The 26,937-nt window shown below is 50.5% G+C and overlaps 2 protein-coding genes across 28 annotated transcripts in view; one reads left to right on the top strand and one right to left on the bottom strand.

Annotated features, from left to right (window-relative positions):
* Window positions 1-26,937, bottom strand: part of ADPRM (ADP-ribose/CDP-alcohol diphosphatase, manganese dependent) — a 385,000-nt gene that overhangs the window by 260,136 nt on the left and 97,927 nt on the right. For 20 of the 24 annotated variants that reach the window (XR_014238652.1, XM_082373310.1, XM_082373317.1 and 17 more), the window contains one exon: window positions 4,710-4,894. The exons of 3 other annotated variants lie outside the window; for them this stretch is intronic. Coding sequence is in view for 20 of the 21 variants with exons in the window: in XM_082373310.1 (XP_082229436.1) it covers window positions 4,710-4,894 (185 nt within the window). In the remaining variant the exon portion in view is untranslated. Of the gene's footprint in view, window positions 1-2,579; window positions 4,895-26,937 lie in introns of those variants that run through there. One more of the 24 variants, XM_082373315.1, reaches the window with a different exon arrangement.
* Window positions 718-20,833, top strand: PIRT (phosphoinositide interacting regulator of transient receptor potential channels). 4 transcript variants are annotated; one of them, XM_082373341.1, is made up of 4 exons: window positions 718-1,812; window positions 2,321-2,442; window positions 11,759-13,411; window positions 15,600-20,833. In XM_082373341.1, the coding sequence occupies exon 3, from the start codon at window positions 11,909-11,911 to the stop codon at window positions 12,314-12,316; it is 408 nt and encodes a 135-aa protein (XP_082229467.1). In that variant the 5' UTR covers window positions 718-1,812; window positions 2,321-2,442; window positions 11,759-11,908; the 3' UTR covers window positions 12,317-13,411; window positions 15,600-20,833. The 4 variants fall into 4 exon arrangements, with proteins under 4 accessions (XP_082229467.1, XP_082229466.1, XP_082229468.1 ...); XM_082373340.1 differs by lacking the exon at window positions 2,321-2,442; XM_082373342.1 differs by lacking the exon at window positions 2,321-2,442 and having other exon boundaries at window positions 718-1,816.

Raw genomic sequence — 26,937 nt, 5'->3', positions numbered from 1 at the left:
AAGGTAGCAATGATCACATCCACTTAAATGAAAAAATTAAGGCTCAGGGAAGTTACGTAATTTGTGCAAAGCCAAATATAAGAATAATAATATAGCTCACATCCCTAACTGATAGGAGTATGTGGGGGAATACATGAATTACTGTATATATAAAGTACTTTACACTGGTGCCGGACATGGAGGAATGCTAAATATGGATTTGTCTTACTGATGGCTGTTACTATACTGCCTGCCACGCCCTGCAGAGGGTTGGGGGAAAGCACAGAAACCTGAACTGAGGGAAAAATAAATGATCTGATTATTTGCATTGCAAAATAATTCACCCCCGGGTTTCTTCACAAGCCAGGCCACTTAGTTTGACAGACCGATCTGAGTATGAAGGCAGAGCAAGCAACATCCTCAGAAGCCTTCAAGTCCAGTTCCCCTGGACACTCATCCCCTGAGCAGAGAAGGCTGAGCTTCCCCAGGAAGCCAGAGGAAAAGCCCCCTCAGCTCGACCCCCTCCAGCAGCTCGGTGATGGCTGGCCCTCCCGGCCCTCTGCTTCTCTAGCCCTTTATCACGCACCAACCTCTGCAGAGCCTTCCCAGGCTGGAAACATCATGTTCATTTCACAAGCTACCAGGGATGGAAGATTCCCACTCCTGTCTTGGTCTTCGCTTGCTGGGGTCACTCCTGGGAGAGCCTCCCCTACAGGACACATAGCCTCCCCTACAGGCCCCCCATGTACCGTTACCATAGCAGGGACCCCCCTTCACCCCGGAGCCCCCAACCAGCCAGAAGCAAGGCTTCTCATCCTTGAGCTGGTGTTAAGAATGGCGGGTGAGCCTGGCTTTCAGGATTTTAGGCAATCTTGTTGGCTTCAGGGTACAGACCCACATCTTGAGACTGGGCAACTCAACAGCTCACACCCAGCTTCCAAAAGCACAATGTGATGACTGTTAATAGAGATGGAAACCCTGCCCCACCACTGCAGTGATGATTCTCACTCGCTTCTTATCACCATGATCAGCAACATGAAAAATACAGGGGCACAGTCAGGAAAGCCGGGAGAAGCAAGGATGAACAAGCTACTTTGCCCCCAGTTCAGAGACGTCTGGGCCTGGGGTGGGGTAGGACCCTGTGTGCTCATCTGACCTTTGTCTGTGAGTTCCTGGTATTTTGTCACACAAGGCGCCCACCCATAGGCCTTGGGAATTTCCCAGAGGTATCCCTGCCATCTTGGAACCGAGGATGTTAAATAAGTCTACACATGCTTTCTCCAACATCCAGAACAAACAGGGCTCCCAGGTCTCATCGCCAAGGCCTGCACTGGACAGAGCTAGCGTAGACCCTGGGTAATCCACTCTTTGGCAACCTGTCACCACCGCCATCACCGTCACACACTCCACCATCCCCGGAACTCCAGGTCTCCCGATTTCTGAGCCTGGCTCAGGAGCAGCAGCCCTGGCCCAGACACCAGCCTCATGCACATCTCCCCGAAACTTGAAGACAGACTGCAGAGAAACTTCATTAATTTTTCACAAGATTCACCTAATAGAGGCTGAGCAGAGCTGAGCTAAAGCCCTAACGCAAGTACCTCTGACAGCGGCCCGCCAAGGGTTAACCCATTAGCCCACATCCTGTGAGCTCATCATCCCCGCTGGAGCCGGTTCCGCAGCGGGGATTCGCTGCACAGCAGCTCCTGGATGGGGCCAGGGAGGCTTCCTCAGCCTGCGATGAGAACTTGAGCAGAAGCTCATTGCCGGCTTCCTCCTGGTGCACGCTGTGTGCGAGCCCCAGGTCCCCCATCTTCCCCGGGGACGTCGAGGACAGTAAGTAAGCAGGGGACCTGTCCCTCTGCCCTTCCTTCCATTTCCCCAGAGGAACGAGCTGCTTTTAACTTTGCTTTAGAGTGTGTGTTGGGTCTGTGAACTGGAGTTAGGAGGCAGCTGTGCACGGCTGGCAAAGGGGAGGGGGCTGTGCCCTGGGAGGGCAGGGGGTGAGCCAGCCGCCAGCTGGCTGGAGGGGCTGCCCTGGGAGAACTGTGGCAGGGAGGAGGGTTTGTCCCGGCTGTGCACCTGGAGGAGGGGAAGCTGTGGGCAGGTGGCTGCTTCCGCCCTGCCAGACAGCATTTGGGCTTCACCCTTCACAGCCATTGGCAGAAAGGGCTGGGCAGGGACCACCCTCCCAAACCTCGACAGAGGCAGGAACGAAAAAGCCAGACGTCGAGGTGCAAGGCCACCCTCAGACCCCGGAGTGCACGGGCGGGACCTCACACCCAGACCGTCCTCCTGGGCATCCCACATCAGACCTCAGCATCTGCGGGTCCATCCCTCCCAGCTGCAGGTGTGGCAGGCAACCAGGGCAGGTGCCAGGAAAACAAGTCGCAGCATGCGGGCTGGGGCAGGCTCCACGTCGGAAAGGGGAAACGAGGCTGGCGCCTATAAACACGGACAAAACGGGTAGGGCAGACGTGTGCCACGGGGACCATACGCCCAGGTGAAAGCAGACGTTATCACCTGGCTATTTTTCCACCTCGTAACCGGGCAGGGCCTGGGCGCCGGCTGCGTGACGTGAAGAGCGAGGTGAGTGGCACTGTCTAGGTGGAGTGTGACCTTTGGAGAACTTCCCTTCCTAGAAGCACTGTGGGCAGGTGACAGACAGGGGCCCTGGTGACAGCAGCAGAAGATTCAGAAACACTCTGGCCTCTGCTTTACCAGCTCAGGCACTAGGCACCACGCACCTTACCAGAGGGATGGGGTCACCAACCGAATGTCTTGTTGGGGGGAGGGCAGCCACTCGCAGTGACAGCTGGGTGAGGCATTGTGGGGACTCCAGTGGGGAGAGAGCAAGACCCTCCACATCTCAGGAATTCCAAATACAAACCCATTCTTGGGGTCTTTCTCAGGAATTGTGTTATCTCTATCACTTGTGTTTCGCAACCTGCCCCTTTTCTCCCACCAGACGACCCTTCCCTCTGGGCCCACCTCCTGGCTGTGAGACATGTGCCCGCTCTCCCCTGCTTTCGGTCCTTGCAATTCCCAGAATAGTCCAGCTCCTATCAGGGGGGAGAAGCTTGGGAAGGGACAGATAACTCCAGACCCAAGCGCAGTGGGGCCTCTTATGATATCAGGGTTGCCAGATACATTACAAGGATGCCAGTTACCTCTGAATTTCTCATAAACAACAAATACCTTTAGGTATAAGGATGTCCTGGGCAATATCTGGAACAGTCTTATAAGAAAAACCATTTGTTGCTTATCTGAAGTGCAAATTTAACTGGGCATCTTGTCATTTTATTGGCTAAATCTGGCAACCTATTAATATTGACGGTATTAAGTGAAGGGGAAGGGCAGACTCCATCCTTGAGCAAGCAGAGTGCAGTATAAAGACCAGGATTTGGGGTCAGGCAGCTCTGAGCCTCAATTTCCTCATCTGTAAAATGGGAATGATAATAAGAGTACCATCGTAGAAGAGCTATTAAAAGAGATGCTCCAGGTGAAGAAGGTGGCAGGTACCAGGCACTTTGTGCTCCGTTGGGATGATGGTGGTAGTGGCTTTGTGGCCTATGTCACAGGCCTCTTGCTGCTCTGCTGGCTGCAGCTCAAGGCCCCCGGCTTCAGCCCCCACGTCCTCAGCAGCTCCACCCATCAGTGCATGCCTAACCCCTCACCCAAAGCAGCCACCGCTGCAATTCTGTTCATGGCCAGTGCCCCCATTTCAAATATGCTCTCCATTCACTGTTCCTCCAGTTTAAAAAAAAAACACCAAAACCTCAAAACCGTCCCAAAGGGGAGCAGGATAGACTCGAACCCAGGCTCTGGAGCCAGACAGGCTCCAAAACTCCCCTTTCTAACCTGGTTCACTACTCACCTGCTGAGTAACTTTGGGCAAGTCATTTAATCTCTCTGATCCTGTTTCCTCACCTGCAAAATGAGGTACTAACTGTCCCATCCTCAGTGACTTGTCAGGAGGGTTAAAGGACACAATGCAGATAAAGCACTCAGCCTGGTTCCCAGCCCATAATAAGAATCCGAGAAATGACAGTTATTGTTGCTGTATGAAAAGCGTCGGCCCTCCCCTAACGCACTGTGCGCTGCTTCTCCTTTGGAGAAGCTGCTTGGGGAACCGTGAAGACTTCAGGAAGGCCAGCCAGTGGAGGGAAACCAGGCTTGGTGAGGTGTGCATCCGTCAGAGACCAGGGAGGGAGGGGAAGGGGACGGGGAACAGGTCAGAGGGGCGCCCTGCTCCTCACAGCTGCCTCTCCTGCCGCCTCATTAGCCAGTCCCGTCTGACCACCCCCGCTCTAAGAACAAAGGGCATACTTGACAGCTGGATGGGGAGGAACAGCAATGGCGACTTGACGCTGCCGTGCCGAACCTTCCTGCCGCAGCTCCCCTATTTATTGAATCATTTCACAAATGTTTGGCAAGTCCTAAGCCCCAGCCAGGCGCTGAGCTACCTGCTGGAGCGCATAGGTAGCTGAGGAAGCCCCAGGCCCAGCCCTGCAACTGCTGCCCCATTAAGTGGTACATTTCAGACACTCGAGAATCTACCGGAGGGAAAAGTGTTTGCTCCTTATTCTCCTGGACACTCACTGTTGCTGGCCAGCTTTCATGGTCCACACACCCCACCCAACCAGCTGTTGGCGGATGAATATATGAGTGCGTGAGAAACAGCCAGAAAGTTCCTGCTGTTCTCTCCCCTCTCATTTGAGATATCACTTTACCTTGTTTGTCAGAGACACCACTGAGCTGGGAAATGGGGACGCCTGGAGCTCCTCTTTGGAGAGGGACGTCGTCTTCTTAGTTGTGTCTGTAGCTCCGCGTCTAGCAGAGGGCAGACACGGGGGCTGCTCGGAGCGTGTCTGCTGCAGTGTTGGGGAGAGCTGTGAGCCGAGTGCTGTGTAGCAACCTGGGGGACACAAGGTCAAGGGGCAAACGCTCAATGGACATCTGCAGACAGGGTTTTCGAATACCTGGCCAATTACAAACACACGACAGATAAGGAGACCAGCTCTAACAAGATCAAGAGACGGTCCCTTCTGTATACACTTGTTTGGCCAACCAAACCCAGTCTTTGCTCTGCCCAGGGCCTCCTGGCTCCCTGAAAGTCTGTTTTCCTTCAAGGGATGGTATCTTTCCAGAGACAAGGTGAATATGGTGAAATTCTTGTTCTCTCTCTCTCCCCTCTCCTCTCTCTCTCTCTCTCCCTCCATCTCCATCTCCACCTCCATCTTCATCTCCATCTCCACCTCCATCTTCATCTCCATCTCTACCTCTCATCTTCATCTCCACCTCCTTCTGAATCTCCATCTCCACCTCCATCTCTCACATCCATCTCCATCTTCATCTCCACCTCCATCTTCAACTCCACCTCCCCCTCCACCTCCCCCTCCATCTTCATCTCCACCGCCACTTCCATCTTCATCTCCACCTCCATCTTCATCTCCACCTCCATGTTCATCTCCCTCTCTACCTCTCATCTTCATCTCTACCTCCATCTCTCATATCCATCTCCATCTCCACCTCCATCTCCATCTTCTGTCCCCAAATCCCAATTTCTCAAAGAAGCACCTTCTCTCTTTCAGGATCTCCTCTTCCTCAGAATCAGCACACAGTGTTTCCCATAAGGGCCAGGTGACTCTCTCACCTCACAGATTTCCCTTTAACATCTCTGCCCTATTCTGGGGTCACTCTGCCCCTGCCCACACCCCTACTTTCCTTTTCTGGGGTAATGTGTTTCCTGCCCTCACCTCTACTCTGGATCCCCAAGTTCCATCATATGACTTCAACCATTATCAACATTCTGCTATTCTTGGTTTAACTATACTTTCACCTGCTCCCCAGCCTGACCCCCTTTATTATTATTATTACGATTTTTACAGTTCTTTTTTGCAGGGTATAATTTACACACATCACAATGCACAAATCTTAGTGTACTATATTGACAAATGGGTCCCCCATGTAACCCACACCGATATCAAGAGATAGAACATTTCCATCAACCCCAGAAGGTCCCACTTAGTTCCTCCCCACCCCTACAACCACTGTTTTGAGATGTGTCACCTTAGCTTAGTTCCTAGAAGGTTCTAGAATGTCATATAAATGGAAACATACACTATATGTACTCGTTTATATCTGACTTCTTTCACCCATCATGTCCATGAGACCCATCCATGCTGTGTGTGTATCAGAAGTTTGTTCCTTTTTATTGTTTAGTAGTATTCCATTGTGTGACTATACAAGATGTGGTCACCTTTTCTCCTGTTTATGGACATTGGGTTGTTTTGTGGTTTGGGCTATTATGAACAAAGCTGCTATGAATATTCTTAAACAAGTCTTTGGTGGACATAGGTTTTCATTTATCTTGGACAAAGAAATATCTAGGAGTGGAATTGCTGGTTCAAAGGGAAGGTGTATGTTTCACTTTGTAAGAAACTACTGAACCTTGTTCCAAAGCGGCTGTACCATATTACATTCCTACCAGCAGTACACAAGAGCTCCAGTTGTTCCCCACTCTCACCAACATTTGTATTGTGAGATGTTTAAATTTTAGCCATTCTAGTGAGTGTGTGGCTGTATCTCCTTGTGGTTTTAATTTGTATTTCCTGTCGAATGTCAACCTCAAGCCCTTTTTCATGGGTTTCTTCTTCATCTATTTGTCTTCCTTTGTAAAGGGTCTGTCCAAATCATTTGCCCATTTTTAAAATTGGGCTGTTTGTGTTGTTATTAATCACATGTATTTCAGATGCAAATCTTTTGACAAATATGTATTTTGCTAAAATTTTCTCCCAGTCCATAGCTTGCCTGTTCATTTTCTTCCCAGTAGCTTTTAATGAGGCAGGAGTTTTAAATTATGATGAAATCTAATGTATTGATTTTCTTTTTCTTCCTTGCTTATTGCCTTCTCTGTCCTAAGAAATTTTGCCAACCTCCAGGTCACAAAGATATTCTCCTATATTTTGTCCTAAAACTTTATGGTTTTAGCTTTTATGTTCAGGTTATGTCCATGATCCATCTCGAATTCATTTTTTGTTGATGGTATGAGGTGAAGACAAGTTTCATTTTTTTCCATATAAATATTCAGTTATTCCAGCACCATCTGTTGAAATGACTTTCTTTTCCCCATGGAACTGTTTTGGTGTATCTGTCAAAAATCAGTTGTCCTCAGTTACTGTTTGGCCTGTGGGGCTGGTCACTAGGGAAGGTGGTCTGACTTCCTGAAAGTCTTACTTACAGATTGTAGCCTGGCTCTCTGTGCCAGTTACTGTAGATAATGGGGTGGCTTCTTGGGCTGGTTGCTGCAGGTTGTGGGTCAGAGTTCTGTTCTTATACATGTCTGGTCATCGTCCATCTGTATATTCAGTGTCTCATTTATTACAAACATTTGCAAACATACATAAAAGTAGAGATCATAATATAATGAACTTCCATATATCCGTCACCCAGATTTTAGAACCTTTAACATTTTGTCGTATTTGAGCTGGAGTTTGGTGCTTTCATGTGAATCACGGCATCATGACCATTCATCTCTGTACCTGGTTTCAAGATGTATCTCCATATCTATAAAGACGTTTTCTTCTGTGTCCACAATATCGTCATCATACTGAATACAAATGTTAAATCCTTAAGCGTCATCTAATATCCAATCCAAATTCAAACTTCCCTAAAATTATCCCGAAATGTACAACTGGTTTCTTCTAGTCAGAATCCAAATAATGAACATATTGCATTTAGTTATATTTAAAATTTTTCTTTAGCAGTCATATCATGGTATACAGCTCAAATAGTACACACCCATGTAATTGGCTGTAGCCAGATCGATGGCACCCCGCAAGTCTCCATCACGCCCCCCTTCCAGCCACCACCCCCACTGAAGGTAACCACTGTCCTAACCTCTAATGGCATAGATGGTCTTACATGTTTTTGAACCTTCTGTAAATGGAAGAGGTGTCTGGCCTCTCTTGCTCAGTGTCATGTTTGGGGTCCTGCGTGGACAGGCGTGGGGTTCATTCTTTCCTCCTCGTGTTGTGTAGTCCCAGACCAGTGCTCCCTCACCGCGCCAGCCCGTGGCCTGTCTGTCCCTAGTTCTGTGCTACAAATACGTCTCTACCCACTACCTCTGCTTCCTGACACCCCAGACGCAGCCTCCGTGGGGAGAAGGACCCAATCTCCCTTCTCAAGTTGCTTCTCTGAGGGCTGAGCCGACAGGCAAATCTGTGTTTAGTCCAGGAGGTCCGAGCCCTGGGCCTTCCGCTGGCTCTTCTCAGCTCAGCCCCTCGGGCCCTCGGTCCTCAGCCACCCCTGAGGTGTGGGGACATTAACTGACAGTGAGTGTGTGCCTTTTTTAGGGTTTCCATAACAAAGTACCACAAACGTAGCCACTGAAAACAATGGGAGTCTGTTCTCTCACAAGGAAAAAAATCAAGGTGTCCTCTGAGTTGCTCCTTCCAGAGGCTCTGAGGAGAGTCCGTCCCATCCTCTCTCCCGCCGTGCGCCCTTGTCCTGTAGGGGGCATCACTTCACCATCGGCCTCCATCTGCACGTGGCCTCCCCTCTGTGTGTCACAGTTCCTCTCCTTTCTCTACAAGGACGCAGGTTCTTGGACTTGTCTGTTTGAGGATGAGCTCACCTGGAGATCCTTCCCTTAATTACAGCTGCAAAGACTCTTATTCCAAAGAAGGTTACTTTCTGAGGGTCTGAGTGGACAAGTCCACCCACTGCGGGAAGTGAGGGATCCTCTGAGACAGACGAACCAAACCCGCAGGAACTGAGGACCTGGAAGCGTGCTTCTTCTCGCTGAACCAGCTCCCCAGGGGTTACGTGCTCCCCACCCCACAGAACTGCAGCATCAGGGCCACGTCCTTTGAGCACCTGCTGAGTGCCGGTGGAGGGGGGCTGCTGGGTAGAGGAGGCGTATAAACCAGCAGAGGCCCTGAGGCAGTCTGCAAATTAGGAGGGATGGAAGAGCGCCAGGGAGCAGAGGTTCTCCACCAGATTGATTCTGCCCCCAGGAGACACTTGGCAAGCTCTAGAGACATTTTTGACTATCATGACTGGAGGGGTTTGCTACTGGCATCTAGTGGGTAGAGGCCAGGGATAGTATTAAATATCCCACAATGCTCAGAACAGCCCCTGCAGCAAAAAATTATTGGCTCCCAAATGTCAATAGTGCCACTGTTGAGAAACCCTGGTATCAGAAAAAGAAATCGGATCTTTTAGGACTTTAATAAAATGTTATAAAACTCGTCCTGCCCCTGAGATGGTGATTTTCGGGAAACCTGGGTTCTCAGAATTTGAGTTTGATTCACCGCCTATGGACCTATCCAAAATAGTTAAGAAGTCCCTCAGCCTAACTTCTTTATTGTACAGATGAGAAAACAGGGACCGAGAAAGAAAATAACTATTGCAATAATAATAGCAACCAGGGCCATTTCTTAAACTCCTGTAACATATCACACAATGAAGTGGGGTCTTGTGAAATCTGACAGTCGCCGCTGCCCTATGAGGCAGATATGCCGTTATCCTTATTCTATATATGTGACTAGTGAGTCTCAGGTGGGTTCAGACAGCGGTCCCTCTGGTGTCAAAGACCTGGATCTTTCTGTCACACCAGACCCTGCAAGTAAGCTCAGTGACGTGCTGCAACCGTGAAGGAACCCAGCACGGCGTTCACTCCACAGCCAACCCCGCCTGCCCCTGTGTTTAGAGTTGCCGCCACCTCCTGCCTGGTAGGGGCGGGGGTGGGGGGAGAAGGCACGGAGCTCAGCCTTGTTCAAGGGAGAAGAAGTGCTCTCCTTCAGTCACTGCCCAGAAGATGAACCCCCCAACCATTCACTATCCCAAGGACCCGCCCTCTTCCTAAGTAAGTCCACTAAATGAAAGGTTCCCATTCTTTGGGATTTCGTGAGGTATTACAATTTACATAGATAGATAGATAGATAGATAGATAGATAGATAGATAGATAGATAGATAGATAGATAGATAGATAGATAGATGATAGATAAAAGTAGATAGACATCTACATAGGATGACTGACTTCTCATCTTGGCCAGTACAGATACCAACAAAACCAATGATCATCTTCCCTCACAGTCATTTCATAAAATGAATATTCCAATGCCAAAATAAAAGAAGGAAGGACATAATCTCAGAGTAAAAATAGTTCTTTAAATAAATAAATGTACCATTATGAAAAACTTAACATCAGTGTTATTTCTCCGTTGCAGAGTGAACCCTATACAGCTACTTATCTCTGTCAGTCCTTACTCAGTGAGAGGTTACTCTACTGCAGGATGGAGCCCTAAAGTGAAAAACGCAGGCCCTGTCATAGTGGAAGGACCCTCAGGGATCATCCTGACCGGCTCGGTCTAGTACAATGAGCTTCGAGTCCAAAGACCTTGGCCTGGATCCCAACACAGCCACCTATGAAGTTGGGGGGAGGCTTGGGCCACAATCCTAAATCTCACTGGGCCTCAGCCCTTGCCCTCCTAAGAGGGGAACAAACAAGCGACCTCCTGGCAGGGCCAAAGAGCGTGCGCGAGGTGCGGCCAGCAAGGCGCAGTTGGCCGGACCTCTCACTCAGCATCCGGAAAGCCATCCTCCCTGCATCCGCCGTGGCTGCCTCACACCCCAGGGGCAGCTCTCCCGGGGGCTGGTCCTTCCCCACCCAGCCCGGTGATCCCCGGGCACAGCTGAGCCTCGTGCCTTCCCATGAATACTCCTCCATCACAACACCCCGAACATGTGAAGGCAGCAGGCGCTTCTGCCCTGGGATTTGCTGCCAAGTGGGGGAAAGGGCCACCTGGAGAGACCATCCTACCAAAGACGGCAAAACCCCACAGGAGAAACCAGGTTGCGGTAACCAACGCCAGCTCCCCGGCTAGGGTTTCACCACATGCCTTGTAAGCCCTCCTCTCCCCACCGAGCCTGCAGGGGAAAAGGAGAGATCACTTTTTTTTTTTCTTTTTTAACATCTTTATTGGAGTATAATTGCTTTACAATGGTGTGTTAGTTTCTGCTTTATAACGAAGTGAATCAATTATACATATACATATGTTCCCATATCTCTTCCCTCTTGCATCTCCCTCCCTCCCACCCTCCCTATCCCACCCCTCTAGGTGGTCACAAAGCACCGAGCTGATCTCCCTGTGCTATGCGGTTGCTTCCCACTAGCTATCTATTTTACGTTTGGTAGTGTATATATGTCCATGCCACTCTCTCTCTTTGTCACATCTTACCCTTTCCCCTCCCCATATCCTCAAGTCCATTCTCTAGTAGGTAGTGGCAAGACGGGAATAAAGACACAGAGAGATCACTTTAAAAGTGATGACGTCACTTACGCAAATACTCCTCCGTGCCGGGGTTGAGTAGCCCACCTTCCCAGGAAACTTGCTGCTGTGGAAGGAAATCCCTCCCATCCCGCTCCCCAAAGAGGGATATTAGTAAATGCTGTTTGAGTGGGGCCTGAGGTGGCCAGACTGGAAAGAAGAGGAAGAACCTGGGGTCCCGGGAGGAGGGACTGGAGGGGAAGCCAAGGACCAAGGCCGTAACTCACGCAAGATCACACAGCAAGAAAGCGGCTGAGTCTGAAAATAAGATGCCATTTCATAAATTGTAGCTTTTGCCTGTTTTTTAAAAGGCCACCACTGTTCCCTGATTTAAATAATAAGAGTGGTTGATTAGAGTGATATAATATTTATCTCTCACAAGGAAAAAAAAATACCACCTTGAGTGGCTTCTTATTTATGTGGACCTCATCTGCTTTTCTTTTAGCTTCAGCACAAAAACCCTGTACTGCCCTCCACTAAGAGCCGGGCTGGAGACAGAAGCGGAGAACAGGAAGGCTGTGCGAGGGTTCCTCTGGCCTCGTCCTTGCTTCTAACCGTTGCTGGCACCAGGTGCCCAGTCCCGGGAGCCGTGACCATGGAGGCTCTCCCCAAGGCCCTGGAGGTCAACGAGAAGTCTCCAGAATCCAAGGACCTGCTGCCCAGCCAGACCGCCAGCTCCCTGTGCATCAGCTCCAGAAGTGAGTCTGTCTGGACCACCCACCCCCGGAGTAACTGGGAAATCTACCGCAAGCCCATCGTCATCATGTCCGTGGGCGGTGCCATCCTCCTCTTCGGTGTGGTCATCACCTGCTTGGCCTACACCCTGAACCTGGGTGACAAGAGCCTCAAGGTCCTTAAGATGATAGGGCCTGCCTTCCTGTCTCTGGGACTCATGATGCTGGTGTGCGGGCTGGTGTGGGTGCCCATCATCAAAAAGAAACAGAAGCAGAGACAGAAGTCAGTTTTCTTCCAGAGCCTCAAGTCCTTCTTCCTGAATCGCTGATGACGGTCTCGCCCTCTGCCCTCCCCACCACCCTGCCACCTCGACCAGGAGAAGATGTGATGACCAACATCCAACATCCCCGGCCCCTTGAGAGGTGGAGTCTTCCATGAAACTGATGCAGGCAAACCCTCTTCTGGGCCCCGTGGGAAAGAGCGAGCTCCGGGCTGCACCCTCCGAGCAGCTGGGAGGTACCGCTGGATGATCTCATTTAATCTCTCTGTTATCACTGATGTTCCCTCAGATCCTGGCCGCGACCACCGCCTTTCATGGCTCTCATCCCAGCCTGTGCATCCAGGTGTCACTCATATAACGCTCTCTGCCAAGTGCTGTGCATGTTGGGAAATTCCTTGAGGTGGACTATGCCCCGAGAAGAACCTCCTGTTTACATATCTGAGTGCCTGAACTGGATTCTGCATTTGCTTCCTTCCAGAACCCAAACTGACCAACGGAGGTCCTTCACAGAGGGAAGGGAAGTTCTGACCATTGGGTCTGCCCACCCCAGTTCTCTCTGTGGGCAAGATGCTGGCTTGCATTTCAAGAGATCGGACAAGTCACAAGTATTAAACATTCCAAAGAGTGAGCAGTGAAAGGTGGCCAGGGAAAGACCTTCCAGGAAGGCACATTTCCCCTAGAAATGGCCCTGGGAGTCAGCCAGTGAAGAAATTTAACCCTTAGTTGTATAGAATTTACACCAGAGGCAGTGGGGTGTGCTAGGGGGTGTCACAGACTCCCCTTGACCTTCTAACTCCTTCTCCGTGACTACTCTTCCCTCTGAACTTGACACTTAGCCAAGGACAAGCGCGTGTTGCCCTAACTCCCTCTTTCCCCCACCCCTGCCTCTACCCCATGACTCTAGCACAGCCAGGTGGAGAGCGGCTGCAGAGGGATGCTGTAAGATTTTTCTCTCCTTCTCCCCCATCGAGAATCAAAACCAAGAAGCTCGAATTCCACATCTGAGTGTCTGTAGGTTTCCAGCGATGGAATTTTCTTTAGAAAATCCCAACTTCTGCTCTCCCTGCCCCCACTCACCAACATGCAAACCTTCAGTGAGGGCCCTGCTCTGGGCCAGGTCCCGGGGCGAGAGCAAGACAGATGGTCCCTGGGCTCATCTTCTTTATAAAGTGAGAGACAGCCAGAGCACCAGGTGGCCAGAACACCCCGGGATGAGTACTTTCTGGGGAAACGAGGATGGGGGCAGGAACGCGGAGGGGACATCTGCCCCAGCCTTGGGAGAGGACAGAGGGCGTGCTGGAGGCTGTGCCATCCACACAGAACCAAAGGGAAGAGGAGAGCTGGCGAAGAGGGGAAAGGAAGGCACTCTAGGCGGAAATGGTGTGTGCAGAGCTGGGGCGGGAGGGGAGCGGGATACAGTTAGGAAACAGCATAGCAAGCTCCCTAACCTCCCGAATGGTCACCTGAGCCCCTCTCTCGGCCTGCCTCCCCCTGCTTCCCCAAGTGCCTTGGTGCGGCTTCTCGGGGCTTATGGAGGGGCCTCCTGGGTCTGTGGCAAAGACTACAGACTTCCTGGGTCTGTGGGAGTTTCCAGGGGCCCACCACGCAGAGAGCACCCGTGAGGTTAAGTGCTCCCCAAATCTGGGGTTTCCTGCAGCATCCAGAGGCCCTTAGGTGACAGACCAGGAGGGTACCTGCAAGAAAGCCACGCTGCCCTAGGTCTGAGGCCCAGCGGAGAGCATCTGATAACGAGGGGAAGGCTTCCTGGGCCTTCTGCCCCTGAGCCCGTCCCATCACTATGTCACCATGACAACCTTTCTTTCCCTCCTTCCCCCCCCCACCCCCCGCCGTCTCTCTTTCTCCCTCTCTCCAACAGGCCTCCAGGTATCTCCATCCTTCATGGTGGTTCCATATGAAAAGTCAGAACCCCACCTTGTTCCCTCTGCATCATGGGAAACTCCATGGAGGCAGGTACCTGTGACATGGGGACACCCCCTGCCCCACCCACCTAAGGAGCCAGAGTTTGGGGACTTCACCCAGAATGACCGTGTCTCTCATTCAGACAGCGTGGCCAGGTCCTCTAGCCCACCTGTCCCCTGCACACAGGCAGTCGGGACCAATCATGGGGGACGCTGCAAGTACTGTGTCACTAATTGTGGTCCCAGTGCCTCAAGTGACCGGGCTTGCAGAGGGTTTCCTTTTCTCCGACGTGAACGCAGATTCCATGTCAGCCCTAAAATGTCACTCTCACATTCCTCGATGCTTTCTTACGTGGGAGCGAACGGGGAGGACGCCCAGCTGGCTCTCTGGGAATCCACACTTCCAGGGTGTCATTTCCTCTCCCCACAAGCTTATCGAGTAGGCGCAGCTGGGGGAGGAGGGCCCAGGCTGATGCTGTACCATGCGTGTCCTGGCGGGGGGCAGTTTGGGGACGACACGACTCTAGAAAGTGTCCCAGGTCTGGACTCACCTTGGAGCCTCCAGCGATCCGGCCTGCATTCCCTGCTCCTTAACCCAGTGCTCAGCGAGAAAAAGGAGGAAAAACCCCCAAAGCATCATTCACCCCCGCCAGGATCCCTCACATGAATGTGGACCAAGGAACACGCCAGGGTCACACTGAAGGGCTTTTGCCAGAGACTATCGCCACACAGAAGCCTGAGGAATGGCTGTGCCCAGATCAGATGCCACGTTTCTGGAAAACAGCATCGCCACCACGACTCCTCCCATGCCGGGGATGGGAGGTCAGGACCAGCATCCGTGCGTTCGGCTACTGGACTATATTATCCCACCCATGGCTGTTCTGTTTGGAAGGGTTCCATTTAATCTGAGTGCTAAAAGAATTGTTGGGATGTTGAATTGTATCTTGTCTGACAGTGTCTGCTGTGTTTTCATTCTGTTCCATCAGCAATTCCAGGCTCTACCACTGATTCATCCCTCTAAAATGCCTCCCAGCCCTGGCCCCATCACCACGCGCCCTTCCTCGAAACGCGCTGTCTGGGAAAAAGGGTTTCCCAGACACGTGTGGGTTGCACGCCTGGTTCCTCGGGTGCCTCATAGGAGCCGATGGCCCCACTCTGAGATGCTGACGGGGCAGACAGAGCAGGATCTCCTGACTCTTTCCCTCCCTACAAGCCCAGCACTGGGAGATGGAAAAAGAACCTTCCTGGATGAATCAGTGGTCCAGGGCGAGGCAGGCAGGTACCCCAGGGTCAGCCTGCCAATGTCCCCAGGAACCCAAGAGAACAAGCCCAAGAAGGGGTGGCAGTCCAGCCCCCAGGACCTCCATGGCCTCCCCCTTCCTTCCAAGCCCTTCTTCCTTCCCCTGGCCCAGCCTCTTCTGCTCCTCTAGGTCTGTAATCCTGACCCTCTCCTACTTGGCTCCCCACCAGATTCCCCGTGTCCTTGACTTTCTGCTTGCTCTATCCTCAGAGGAAAAGAAAGCATCCTTCTGGATCTGGACAAGCCAGCTGTATTTCAGTCCTCCTCAGATTCCTGCAGCATTGCAGAGTCACGACGCCCCGCTCCCTCCCGCCCCCCACACCCATCACTTTGTCACCATCTCCAGCCCTTAGAGATCAGAGGTCCCTGGAAAACTAAAACTCAGAGCCCCAGATGTGTCTGATACTAACTGCTGCCAGGGAATCGCCTGGGCACGTGCGCGGGGAAGCTTCTGGGCAACACCAGCTTGATGCCTTAACTCACTCAATCCTTTCCAGAAGCCTGCTGGAGGCGCTGTTATCAGCCTCCCCATTTTACAGATGAGGTAAGTGAGACACGGGGACACTGAGCTAGGACATCAAGGCACGATGAAAGTCCAGGTGAGCTGGCTCCAGGGGCCACACGCATGACCCCCACCCGAGTCACTCTTCGAAGGGGCTGAGGGGCAGCAGGAGGCACCAGGGTCGCCGTGCCGGGCTCCGGGCTGCAAGGCGGGGACAGCAGGAGTGGAGCCAGGGTCACTAGACAGGCCAGGGGTGGGAGCACAAAACAAGTACGGACCCAGAATGCCAGTCGGGAAAGCGGCCAGGAGCCAGGAAGAAAGGCAGGAAAGAAGCCGGCATTCTGAGCACCTCCCTAGGTGCCTGGCGTTCGCGTAGTGAGTGTTCAGAGGCAGGAGTAGGGGTCTCCCCCAGCACAGGGTAGCTTTGTCGGAGCAGGTGGCCTTGGTAGAGTGAGCCTTCATCCCACAGGCCAGGCTCCTCTGCTGACCAGCAGGAGGATTTGGAACCAGCTGCCACTGGACTGAACTGACCTTGAGAATGAAGCCTAGCCAAGGATAGCAAAGCAAGAAAGTCAGAAGATCCTACAGCACTGATGACAACCGGGGAGCTACTGGACTGCCCCGCACCATCTCTTACAGGACATACAAATAACATCTCATTAAGTCATTATTTTTTAGGTCCGCTACTTGCAGCCAAATAAAATTCTTATCTACACAAGTGACAAGTCTGGGGAAAGAGTCCTTTTCTTCCTCTAAGCCCAAACACTATTTGATGAGATCAGAACAAAGACTATCATAAATAAGTTCCACATCAGTGCAGTGTATCTGTCCTCCAGATCCTTCAAAAGATTCTCTACGTCTCTAAGGAGAGAGAAAAGGGAGGGGTAAAGCAAGAGCGGAATGACCACGATGATGCCAGACAGGGACCTCCCTCAGACTGGGCATCGGGGTGGTGGGCGGGGAAAGAGTGGGGTTCATACAGGGCACCCGTCAGGCTCTGTGACCTGTCAGGCTGTCCCACCTACTCTAAGAGCTGAGGCAGGGGTGGGTGGGGGACGCAGGAAAGGACTGATTCTATAAAACTAGAACCACTCATGGGAGGAGACACCTAGACACTCAGTTCTCTTTCTCCCAGGTTTTAATCTCCTCATTTGTCAAAATTAAAGTAACCAAAATTCACAAACAGAGGATTCTGTATTGGTTGGGAGCACAGACTCTAGAAACAGTCCACCTGGGCTCACATCCCATCTGGTCTTCCCAGGTCTTCGACCCTAGACAACTTATTTCCTTTCTGTGTACCTCCATCTTTGTGGGTGTGTGCATATATGTGTGTGTGTGTCCTAATTGTTTTATTCAGGTAACACTGATTTATAACATTATATTTCTATCTCTGCATACACTACAGTGTACTTAACACCAAAAATTTAAGTTTCCGTCCCTCACCATACAGTTGACCTCCTTTACCCATTTTTCTCTCCCACACGCGCCTTTCCCTCTGGTAACCACAATTGTGTTCTCTGTATCTACATGTTTGTTTTGCTTTGGTTTGGCTTGTTCATTTACTTTGTTTTTGTTTGCTTGTTTGCTTGTGAGTTTTTATATTCCACATATGAGTGTAAGCATACCATATCTGTCTTCCTCTGTCTGACTTACTTCACTCAGCAAAATACCCTCAAGGTCCATCCATGTTGCTGCAAATGGCAAGACGTCATTTTTTTATGGCTGAGTAGTATTCCATTGTATATGTACCACATTTTCTTTATCCGTTCATCCAGTGATGGGCACTTAGGCTGCCTCCATATCTTGGTTATTGTAAATAATGCCTCGATGAACATGGGGGTGTAGATATTTTGGGGGGTTAGTGTTTTTGTCCATACTTCTATCTTCACAACTGCAAATGGGGTTAATAAAAGTGCCTGCTTCTTCCTCAGCATTAATTGGGATAATCCACATATGGCTTTTATGTATTAAGCCCTGAATATTAGTTATTACCAATGTTAAAGAACTACACAAGGCAGTATATTCTCCTGAATGGTTTTACATAAGGAAAGAATGCAAGTCTATACATCTAATGTGAGCTGATTGGAAAAAGAGAATTTGGGGGTGTGGGAGCTTACCATGCGCTGTGGTGTCTGGAGAATGGGGGCTTGGGGCCAGCCAACAGTTTCATTCCCACCCTTTTGACTCCTGCCTCCCCTCTGCCTTACCATCAGTCCCAATCCATCATCAAAGCCTATAATTTCTCTCTCTCAAGGATGACCGTTCATCTTGAAGCCAAGGCAGCTCACTGTCGAGAAGAATTCATGTTTCCCCCTCATAGTGAGGAGTGAAGTAGCTGTCCCATCAGGTGCACATGTCACAGGACCCCTGGTGTCCAGGTGTGACCACATGACAGGCTCACAGGGGCAGAAGTGGCACGTGACTCTGCTGGGCTGGGCCTTGTAGGAAGGGGGCTTTTCCTCCTGGCTCTGTGAGGAGGAGCCACTATGTGCCCGGAGCCTGGGCCTGAGTCACCAAGGGAAGTGGTATGGGCTGAATGTTTGTGTCTCTCCAAAATTTATATGTTGAAGCCCTAACCCTCAGTGTGATGGTATTTGGAAGCAGGGCCTTTGGCGGGTAATTGGGTTCAGGTGAGGTCATGAGGGTGGCGCTCTCGTGATGGGATTATGAAAACAGGAAGAAACAGGAGAGCTCTCTCTCCACGCCCTCATACCCAGGAAAGGCCATATGAGTACACAGTGAGAAGGTGATCGTCTGCAAACCAGGAACTGAATCTGCCGGCACCTTGATCTCAGACTTCTCAGCCTCTAGAACTGTGCGAAATAAGTGTCTGTTGTTGAAGCCACCCAGTCTATGGTATTTTGTTACAGCAGCCTGAGCTGATGACGACAGTAAGGAAAGCCCCATGAAGACCAGGGACACCACATTGGACTGGTCTATAAAGTAGAAATAAACGTCTATTTTGTTTCGCTACCAAGATGTCGGGGTTTGTCACAGCAGCTAGTATTGCCCCACTAATACACCCACTGGAGCCAGTAATCCCGTCTTTCTGACTACTGGCAAACTCGCCTCCCCCTTCTGTCTTGTTCTCCTTGAATCCATTCTGCATCCTTCACCAGGGTGATCTTTTTCCCCAATGCAAAATCTTCGCAAGCCTCTTCCTTCCATATTCTCCCTTTGCAAAGGCTGAGCGTCTGTCAGACCCTCCTCCCCACCTTGCTCCTTCGTCTCTGCTCTTTGCTCAGGGCATTCTCTCTGCCTGGAAGATTCCCCCTCTGCCCCCCTCTCAGCTTGTCTGGCTTGCCCTCACTCACTCATCTCTTTTTTCCCAGCACATTTTCTCCTTCCGCCAAACTGCTCAGGAGCCTGTATCACAATTGCCCAAGTCAAATCCAGCTTGGAAGGTAAACACTTATTTAGTAAGAAGCAGTTATGGTCATGGAAAACTTGGAGGCTTTGGCATTAAACAGACCTGAGTTTGAAATCTGAGTCCACAAGCGAGTTTCCATCCTCTGTGACTTTTTGCATTTCTATCTCAGATTTCCAGTTATGTGTGAGGATGATAATTACCCCATTAGGTCCTTATCAGGATTAAATGAGGCAAGAGGAAGTGTTAATATGGCACAATCACATACTAGGTGTTCAGTAAAAGGCAGATACTGTTATTATCTTTGTCACAGGAAGAGAGAATTTCAGGCTACAAACACAATGCAGGAATTCCCAAATCCTTGATTAGACTGGATTTATGCTTGAGCTTGTCAAGCCCTACAGAGTCTTGCAGGTGGGACTGAGGTATCTGATTTCAAACAAAGAAACACAGCATTTTGGCAACTGAGTGCAGGGCTCTCCCTGTAGCATTACTATAATTCCTAGAGAACCTTGTCCCAGACTAACACACAGGTGCACATTTTCACTTAGAATCCAGGGAAGAACCCCAAGTGAATAACTCTGAGGACAGCTGCCAGATACTCCACGGGTGCCCGTTCACTGGGAGAGGGCAGAAGATCTCCATGTAACTGCCCTTCCTGGGGCAGAGGGCGTGCTCCCTGTCAGGCACTGTGCTGACTAATCGGACTAAAGAGCAGTGCCAAGTGTGTGGCCCACAGTCAAGGCCAGCGCAGCTGCTTTCAGGTCCAGCCCAACGAAAGAACGAAGGGAGCGCGGCCAGCTCCTGGGTGAGCAGAGACAGGCTGGAGTGGGTGCGGCTGCCGCTGGAGCCTGAACTGGGGGGAGGAAGGGGGCGCTGGACCAGGGAAGGGCAAGGGATGGCTCACAAAGCCCTTTGCCATATGGCCCGTGAAAGACAACATTGTCCCGTTCATCCATCCAACCAACAGCTACAGAGCAGCTCAGGAATGCTGCCCGGGCACTGGGGAGAAGGAAGTGAACAAAACAGACAAAATGTCCTGCTTTCTGGAGCCTTCCCCGGTTAGAGGCAGATGGGCCATAACAAGGACATTATCAAATGGACAAGATGGTGCCAAAGGGTCATGAGGGCTGTGAAGTCAAGAAACAGGGCGAGGGGATAGTATGGTCACAGGAGGCTCCTCTGAGGGGGGACACCTGTGTTGAGACCTGAATGAAGAGAAGGAAGCAGCCATGTGAAGGCCTGGGGCAGAAGCTCCCAGCAGAGGGTGGGTGGTGGAGACGCCATGGCTCCTCTTCCCCACCCTCGGTCTCTCCTCCCCACTGCGGTGTGACTTCCACACCGGTCCCATCCTGAAGGGCCTGGTGGGGACACCATGCCTGGAGCCTCGTTGGGGGGTGGCTTGCATCTGCCTGTCGTCTGTTACTCTGGCTGCCCCTCCATCACACACAGCGTTTCTGGCATCCTCTTCCTCACGTGCCCGTTCAGCCCCCATCCCCCTGTGCTAGTCACCCCTCCCCCAACCACCCCGCTGCCCACCCCCCACCCCCAGCTTCAATCAATGTCCCCCAAATCAGCGCTGCTGAAACGCATGCCAAGCTCTGGACAACATATCCCAACCTGGATGGTCCTGGCATCTCCATCCGGATCATCCTCGCCTTGCATTCAACTGGTGTCAAAAGAAATTCCTTGCGTTTTCCCACAGTGCCTCCTCCAAACCCGGTCCCACGTCCCGTGTGTCAGTGATGGGTAACACCACCAATTAATCCAGAACACTGGGCTAACCTCCCTCTCCCATACCCTCTGTGTCCAGTCTCTCTCCTGAACACCTTGTGGAATCCTTCTCCTTTTCTCCATCCCCAGGGTCCCTGGGTTAGGTCACCAGCCTCCCCAGTGGTCTCCCTGCCTGCAGCCTTGTCCCACTACAATTCATTCTCCATTTATTTCAAGCAGAGCATCTTTCTAAAAGGCACTTCTGATCATGTCACCACTCGTGGCCCTGCCCCTGAGTCGTTAGCTGTTCCCATCCCATGGCAGATGGAGCTCACACTCCTCCATCCAGCACAGGCCTCCCTAGGGAGGCCCACCTCTACCCCAGCTTCTCCACATTCCTGCCACCCACCCTTCACCCCAGACCTACAAATGAGGACAACCCAGTATATCATGCCTCTGCATCTTTCCACAGGCTCCTTCCTCAGCCTGAACTATGCTGATCTCTTCTTCTGTCTAGCTGACTCCTAGCTCAAGCACCACCTCTTCCAGGAAGTCTTCCTTGCAGCACCCTGTGGTCACCTTCTGGCACGGGCCTTTCTGATTCTCTCTGCTTTACATTTAGTGCATCCTCTCGCTGAAGAGCTCTGTGGTATATAGTGCTGGTTAAATGAAGGAATGAATGGTGACAGTGTGTCCTCACAGCTGTCCTGTGTGGGAGTAATAAGGGTAGGTACTACTCTCATTTACAAGTGAAGAAATTGAGAATCAGAGATACTCAGCCATTTGCCCAAGGTTATAAGCAACTGTGTAAGAAGGAAAATGGGCACAGGGAGAAATCCGCTCCAACCTCCACCCTCATCCCATCCCTATTCCTCATCCTCCTTCTCCAGGGTAAAAGCAGCAGTTTGGCTTGGTGAGGACAAAGCTCTCAGGACGTGGGAAGAGAGACTCCACAATTCCTTGTGGGTTTAGGAGAGCAGGTCCCAGAGAACTCAGTGCAAGGCCAGGTGTTCTGAGCCTTGCCCAGGGCCTGGCACAGATGCCCAGGGAAGTTGAGGATCCACCCCTGGCAGGAAACAGCCTGATCTGCAGATGCCACTATAGGCGGGTCTGAGCAAAGGTCCTGGTGCCCTTCTGCTTCCCACTGCTCCCTGCTCCTGTTTTCCCAACTTCCTCCTTGAGGCACTGTCTGTCTGTCCTCAGACATCATCATTGGTGGAGAGCCCTACAGCTTCTCAGAGCCCACAGCACCAGTGTAGTGTGTAAGCCACAGGACTGGACACTGGGCCCTGGGCTGAGAGGGGGCAGAATTGGGCCTGAAGCTGGATCTCTAGATCCTAATGCCAAGCACCCTCTCTGGAGGCCCAGGGCACTGAGGAGAGCCAGTTTGGACCCGGCCAAAGAGAGAAGGCCCAGCCCTTTCAAGAGATGGATGGTGCTGTCCAATATGGTAGCCACATCTGGCTACATACACTTAAACTTAAATTTAATGAAACTAAATATAACTAAATATTCAGTTCCTTGGCCACACTAGCCACATTTCAGATGCTCAATAGCCACAAGAGTCTACTTGCTACCATATTGAAGGAACAGATTATAAAGTATTTCCATCACGGCAGAAATTTCCACTGGACCATGCTCGTCTATAATGACACAGCTGAGAACCCAGTGGAATTCTTCAGACTGCCTATACTCCTATATTGTACATATAGTATACTATATACTATATACGATACACTATATTTTATACACAGTTCCTATACTATAGTCTTCTCATTGCCTTCCTGAATTTGGAAAAATAAAATTCTTTCTCCTTTCTATTTTTTTTAATTTCAGCATTTATCTTCTTAAAAATATTTATTTATTTATTTATTTATTTATTTGGTTGCACTGGGTCTTAGTTGCAGCTCTCGGGCTCCTTAGTTGTGGCTCGCGGGCTCCTTAGTTGTGGCTCACAGGCTCCTTAGTTGCAGCTTGCTAGATCTTTAGTTGTGTCATGAGAACTCTTAGTTGCGGCATGCATGTAGGATCTTAGTTCCCTGACCAGGGATTGAACCCCATCCCCCTGCACTGGGAGCGCAGAGTCTTACCCACTGGACCACCAGGGAAGTCCCTTCAGCATTTATCTTTATTTAGCTTTTCCTTTTCCCTACTTTCTCTGGTTCATGTTGCTTTTTTTTTTTTTTGGCAATTTCTTATGATACATAGCAGCTTTTAAATAAAGTTTGTAAATTAAAATATTATAAAGTTTAGTCATGCGAGATGAATACGTTCTGGAGTCTGCTGTACAAAACGTGTTGCCTACAAGTTAGCGAGACTGCATTGCACACGGAAACATTTGTTAAGGTGGATCTCCTGTCATGGGTTCTTAACCACAATTTAAAAAACCATTCATTTTTTTAAATTAATAATTTATCATTTTAATTAATTACAATGTTACTGGGCCCTTCTAAGTCCTTAAATAACTATGCTTTGGCTATTATATCTGAAATTCGGAACTTTCAGTGGGAGTTTAAATATCCCACTATAGTGGTATTTTTTTTCAGGTCCTCTAAGCTAAGGCATTCGTCCCCCTGCCAGGTTTCCTCCCATCTCCTCAGGCACCTGCCCTCAAGGCCAGCACCTCAGATCTGTGAGTCAGGCTCTTCTCAGGGCCCCTGGAGTTGTGATTCTTGCTCCAGACTCTCCATCATTGGCTCCCCTGCTCTAATGCATCCTGCAGGTGAGAAATTCCCAGGCCATTTTCCTCTGGCCAGGCTCAAGGTACTTGCTGACCCCCTCCGGGTCCACCGGCCTGCAGCCCCAGTGGCCGTGGGCTCCGGAGGACAATAAGAAGGTGCCCTGCAGAAGGAAGAGGAAGACAAGGCCGTTCTCCCAGGGCCCTCCCGCCGCTGGGAAGACGCGTTAGTGGACTTAATCTTCCAAGAGCACTCAACACAGCTGACCATTCATTTTCTTCTTGAAACACCTTCTTCCTCTGGATTCAAGACACAGCCAGCTCCTGGTTTCCTGCTACCTCTGCAGGTATTCTTTTTCTCTCTCCTAGTCCATGCAGCCGCGACATGTGGGAGAGCCTCGGGATCCGTCCCAGGTCCTCCCTTCTTACTGAGCTCTGTCTCAAGGAGTCTTGAGCCATCTCATCCCTACCACCAATTTGTCGCTGACTCACAAATTCCTGTCTCCAGCCCAGAGCGAGAGCCCCCAACCAGTGTGCCAAACCCGTCGTGTCCCGAACTGAATTCATAACTTCTCAACCACACCTGGCACTCTTCCTGTCCGTCCCATCTCCGGACGCGCCCGGAGCATCCAGCTTTACAAAACAGAAACCTGGTCTTCGACAACGACCCCTTCCTTTCCCTCATCCCCACACTGAGTCTGTCACCGTGTCCTGTCGATTTCAGTCCCGGGTTATCGCTCAAATCAATCCACTTCTTTCCATCGCCACTGTCACCAGCTTTACCTCTTCCCTGGTCTACGGCAACCACGCTTACTGCCTGCCACGTGCCCGTTGCTGGTCCCTCCAGTACTCTCTGGACACAGCAGCAAGAGTCCCCCTGAGAAAACGCGGGTCATATCACATTCTGCTCAACACTCTCCGCTGGCTTCCCAGTGCTCTCAGGAGAAAGTGTGAACACAGCGCTTTACTGCCTTTCCTCCTCTTGTCCCAGCCACGCCGGCAGGGCCACCTGCCACCTCACAGCTTTTGCAGACTCTCCTGCTCTGCCTAGAATGCCGTCACCTCCTCGTCACCCCTCCTCATCCAGCTCGCCTGCTCAGCCTTTAGGTCTCAGCGCAAACATCACTTCCTCAGGGAAGCCTGGGCCCACGTCTTCTTTGTCTCGTTCTCATAGGATGGGATCTCTCGTCCCACTGATCTCTTGTCATATTGATACATTAATTTACATGACTGATCGACATCTGCCCTCCCCAAGCCTCTTTCCTCTCTTCCCTGTCACCACTTGAAGCTCCCTGAAGGCAGGCACTGCATTTCTCTACCTCACTTCTAGCTGACTTTGCACCCAAAGATGTCTCAGCAGCTCAAGAGAGCTGAGCCCGGCCCCAGCGGAGCCCACGGTGGAGAGGCAATTAGACGTGGAGCCTGGGGGTTGAGGCACCCAAGCAGAGGCCGGGAGAGCAGCCCTGGGCCTGGCTGGAAGAGGAAGTGGGTCACAGACAGCCGAGCCCGGTGCAGCTTCACCCCGGAACCTGCAAACAGGCTTTGCAATTGACTGCTCCTGAGGCAGGCAAGGAAAATGGTGACAGAAGATTCTAGCACCAAACCCAGCAGATATCCTGGGGGCGATGCCTTTGGATTTATAGCTCTGATAAGTCTTACTATGTGCCCAGCACTTAATTCAGAGCTGAGTGACAGCAGAAACAGATGGCAAAACTAAAGGGTGTGGAAAATAAAAACTAGAAGCACAGTAGACCATTTCCACTGTGTGATGAGACTTCACGGTATCATCGTGGAAGCATTTTGCTTCGGAAGGAGTTGTGGGAGCACAGCTTCCTCAGAAATAGAGAGGAAGCAAGAGATGAAAGCTATAAAGGTACACTGAATGGATCTGGGCAGAGTCGGAGGAAATCTGCGGAATCACTCTCAGCTTTCCCAATATCTGGGAGTGCCTGGGAGTTATAAAATGAATCTAGTCATACACAGCGCGTGTTGGATTACAAGGAGAAGGCAGAGCCGTTCCCTGAGAGGGATGTCCAGCCTAGCGAGGGAGATGGAAAACTCAACAAATTACCTCCGTGCATGTGCCAGGTACTATAAAAGTAACCGTCCAATTAAATAAGCATCTGCATCTTACTCATTAGGATGGCTGTGATCAAAAGAACAGAAAACAGCAAGGGTGGGTGAGGATGTGGAGAGATCAGAACCCTCGTGAACTGCTGGCGGGAATGGAAAATGGTGCAGTTTCTATCGAAAGCAGTACGGAGGTTCCTCAAAAAGTTAAAGAGTTACTATATGACCCAGCAATTTCACTTTTAGGTACATACTGAGAAGACTTGAAGGCAGGAATCATACAGATATCTGTACACTCATGTTCATAGCAGCATTATTCACAATAGCCAGAGGGTGAAAGCAACGCAAGTGTCCATCGACAATGGATGGATAAACCAAATGTGGTCCATACATACAATGGAATATTATTCAGTCTTAGAAAGGAAGGAAATTCTGACACATGCTACAATACCGATGAAACTTGAAGACATTGTACTAAATAAAATAAGGCGGTTACAAAGAGATAAACATAATATGATCCCACTGACATGAGGTCCCTAGAGTAATCAAATTCACAGAGACAGAAAGTAGAATGGTGGGTGCCGGGGGCTGGGGAGACAGGAATGGGGAGTTATTGTTTCATGGGGACAGAGTTTCATTTGAAGACGATTAAGAGGTTCTGATAAGGGATGGAGGTGACGGTTGCACACAACAATGTGTGTGTACTAAATGCCACTGAGCTGTACGGTTAAAAATGGTTAAAATGATAAATATGTGTTGTGTATACTTAACTACAATTAAATAACTTTAAAAAATAATTTTTAATTAAATGGGATTAAGAATGGAACTAACTTGATTCTCCAAGGATGCTGGGGAAAGAGTTGGCATGCGGATTGGGAGCCGAAAAAGAGCGAGACGTGGTATTTGTATTTAGTGCGGACCCACCAACAGACAGGGTGCAGCCACAGCTGTTACTTTCTGAGTGAACGTAGGCGAGTCTCTCAACTGCTCTCAACTCTGGAGCAGGAACAGGGCTGCTGGGAGGACAAGCTGATGCTGAATGTGGACGGATGCCATTGTACATGCAAGTGCAGCCCAAGTGCATATGGACATGTGATTCTCTGCTAAATAGGGGACAACGT

This window comes from Balaenoptera borealis, assembly GCF_965194805.1.
Source record: "Balaenoptera borealis genome assembly, chromosome: 20".
Taxonomy (NCBI): Eukaryota; Metazoa; Chordata; class Mammalia; order Artiodactyla; family Balaenopteridae; genus Balaenoptera; species Balaenoptera borealis.
The sequence above is the reverse complement of the archived record's forward strand: the minus strand, read 5'-3'. Positions and strand labels throughout refer to the sequence as shown.

Excerpts from the sequence above, each read along its gene's own strand:
- PIRT (XM_082373340.1), top strand. The coding sequence starts at position 11,909 with ATGGAGGCTCTCCCCAAGGCCCTGGAGGTCAACGAGAAGTCTCCAGAA.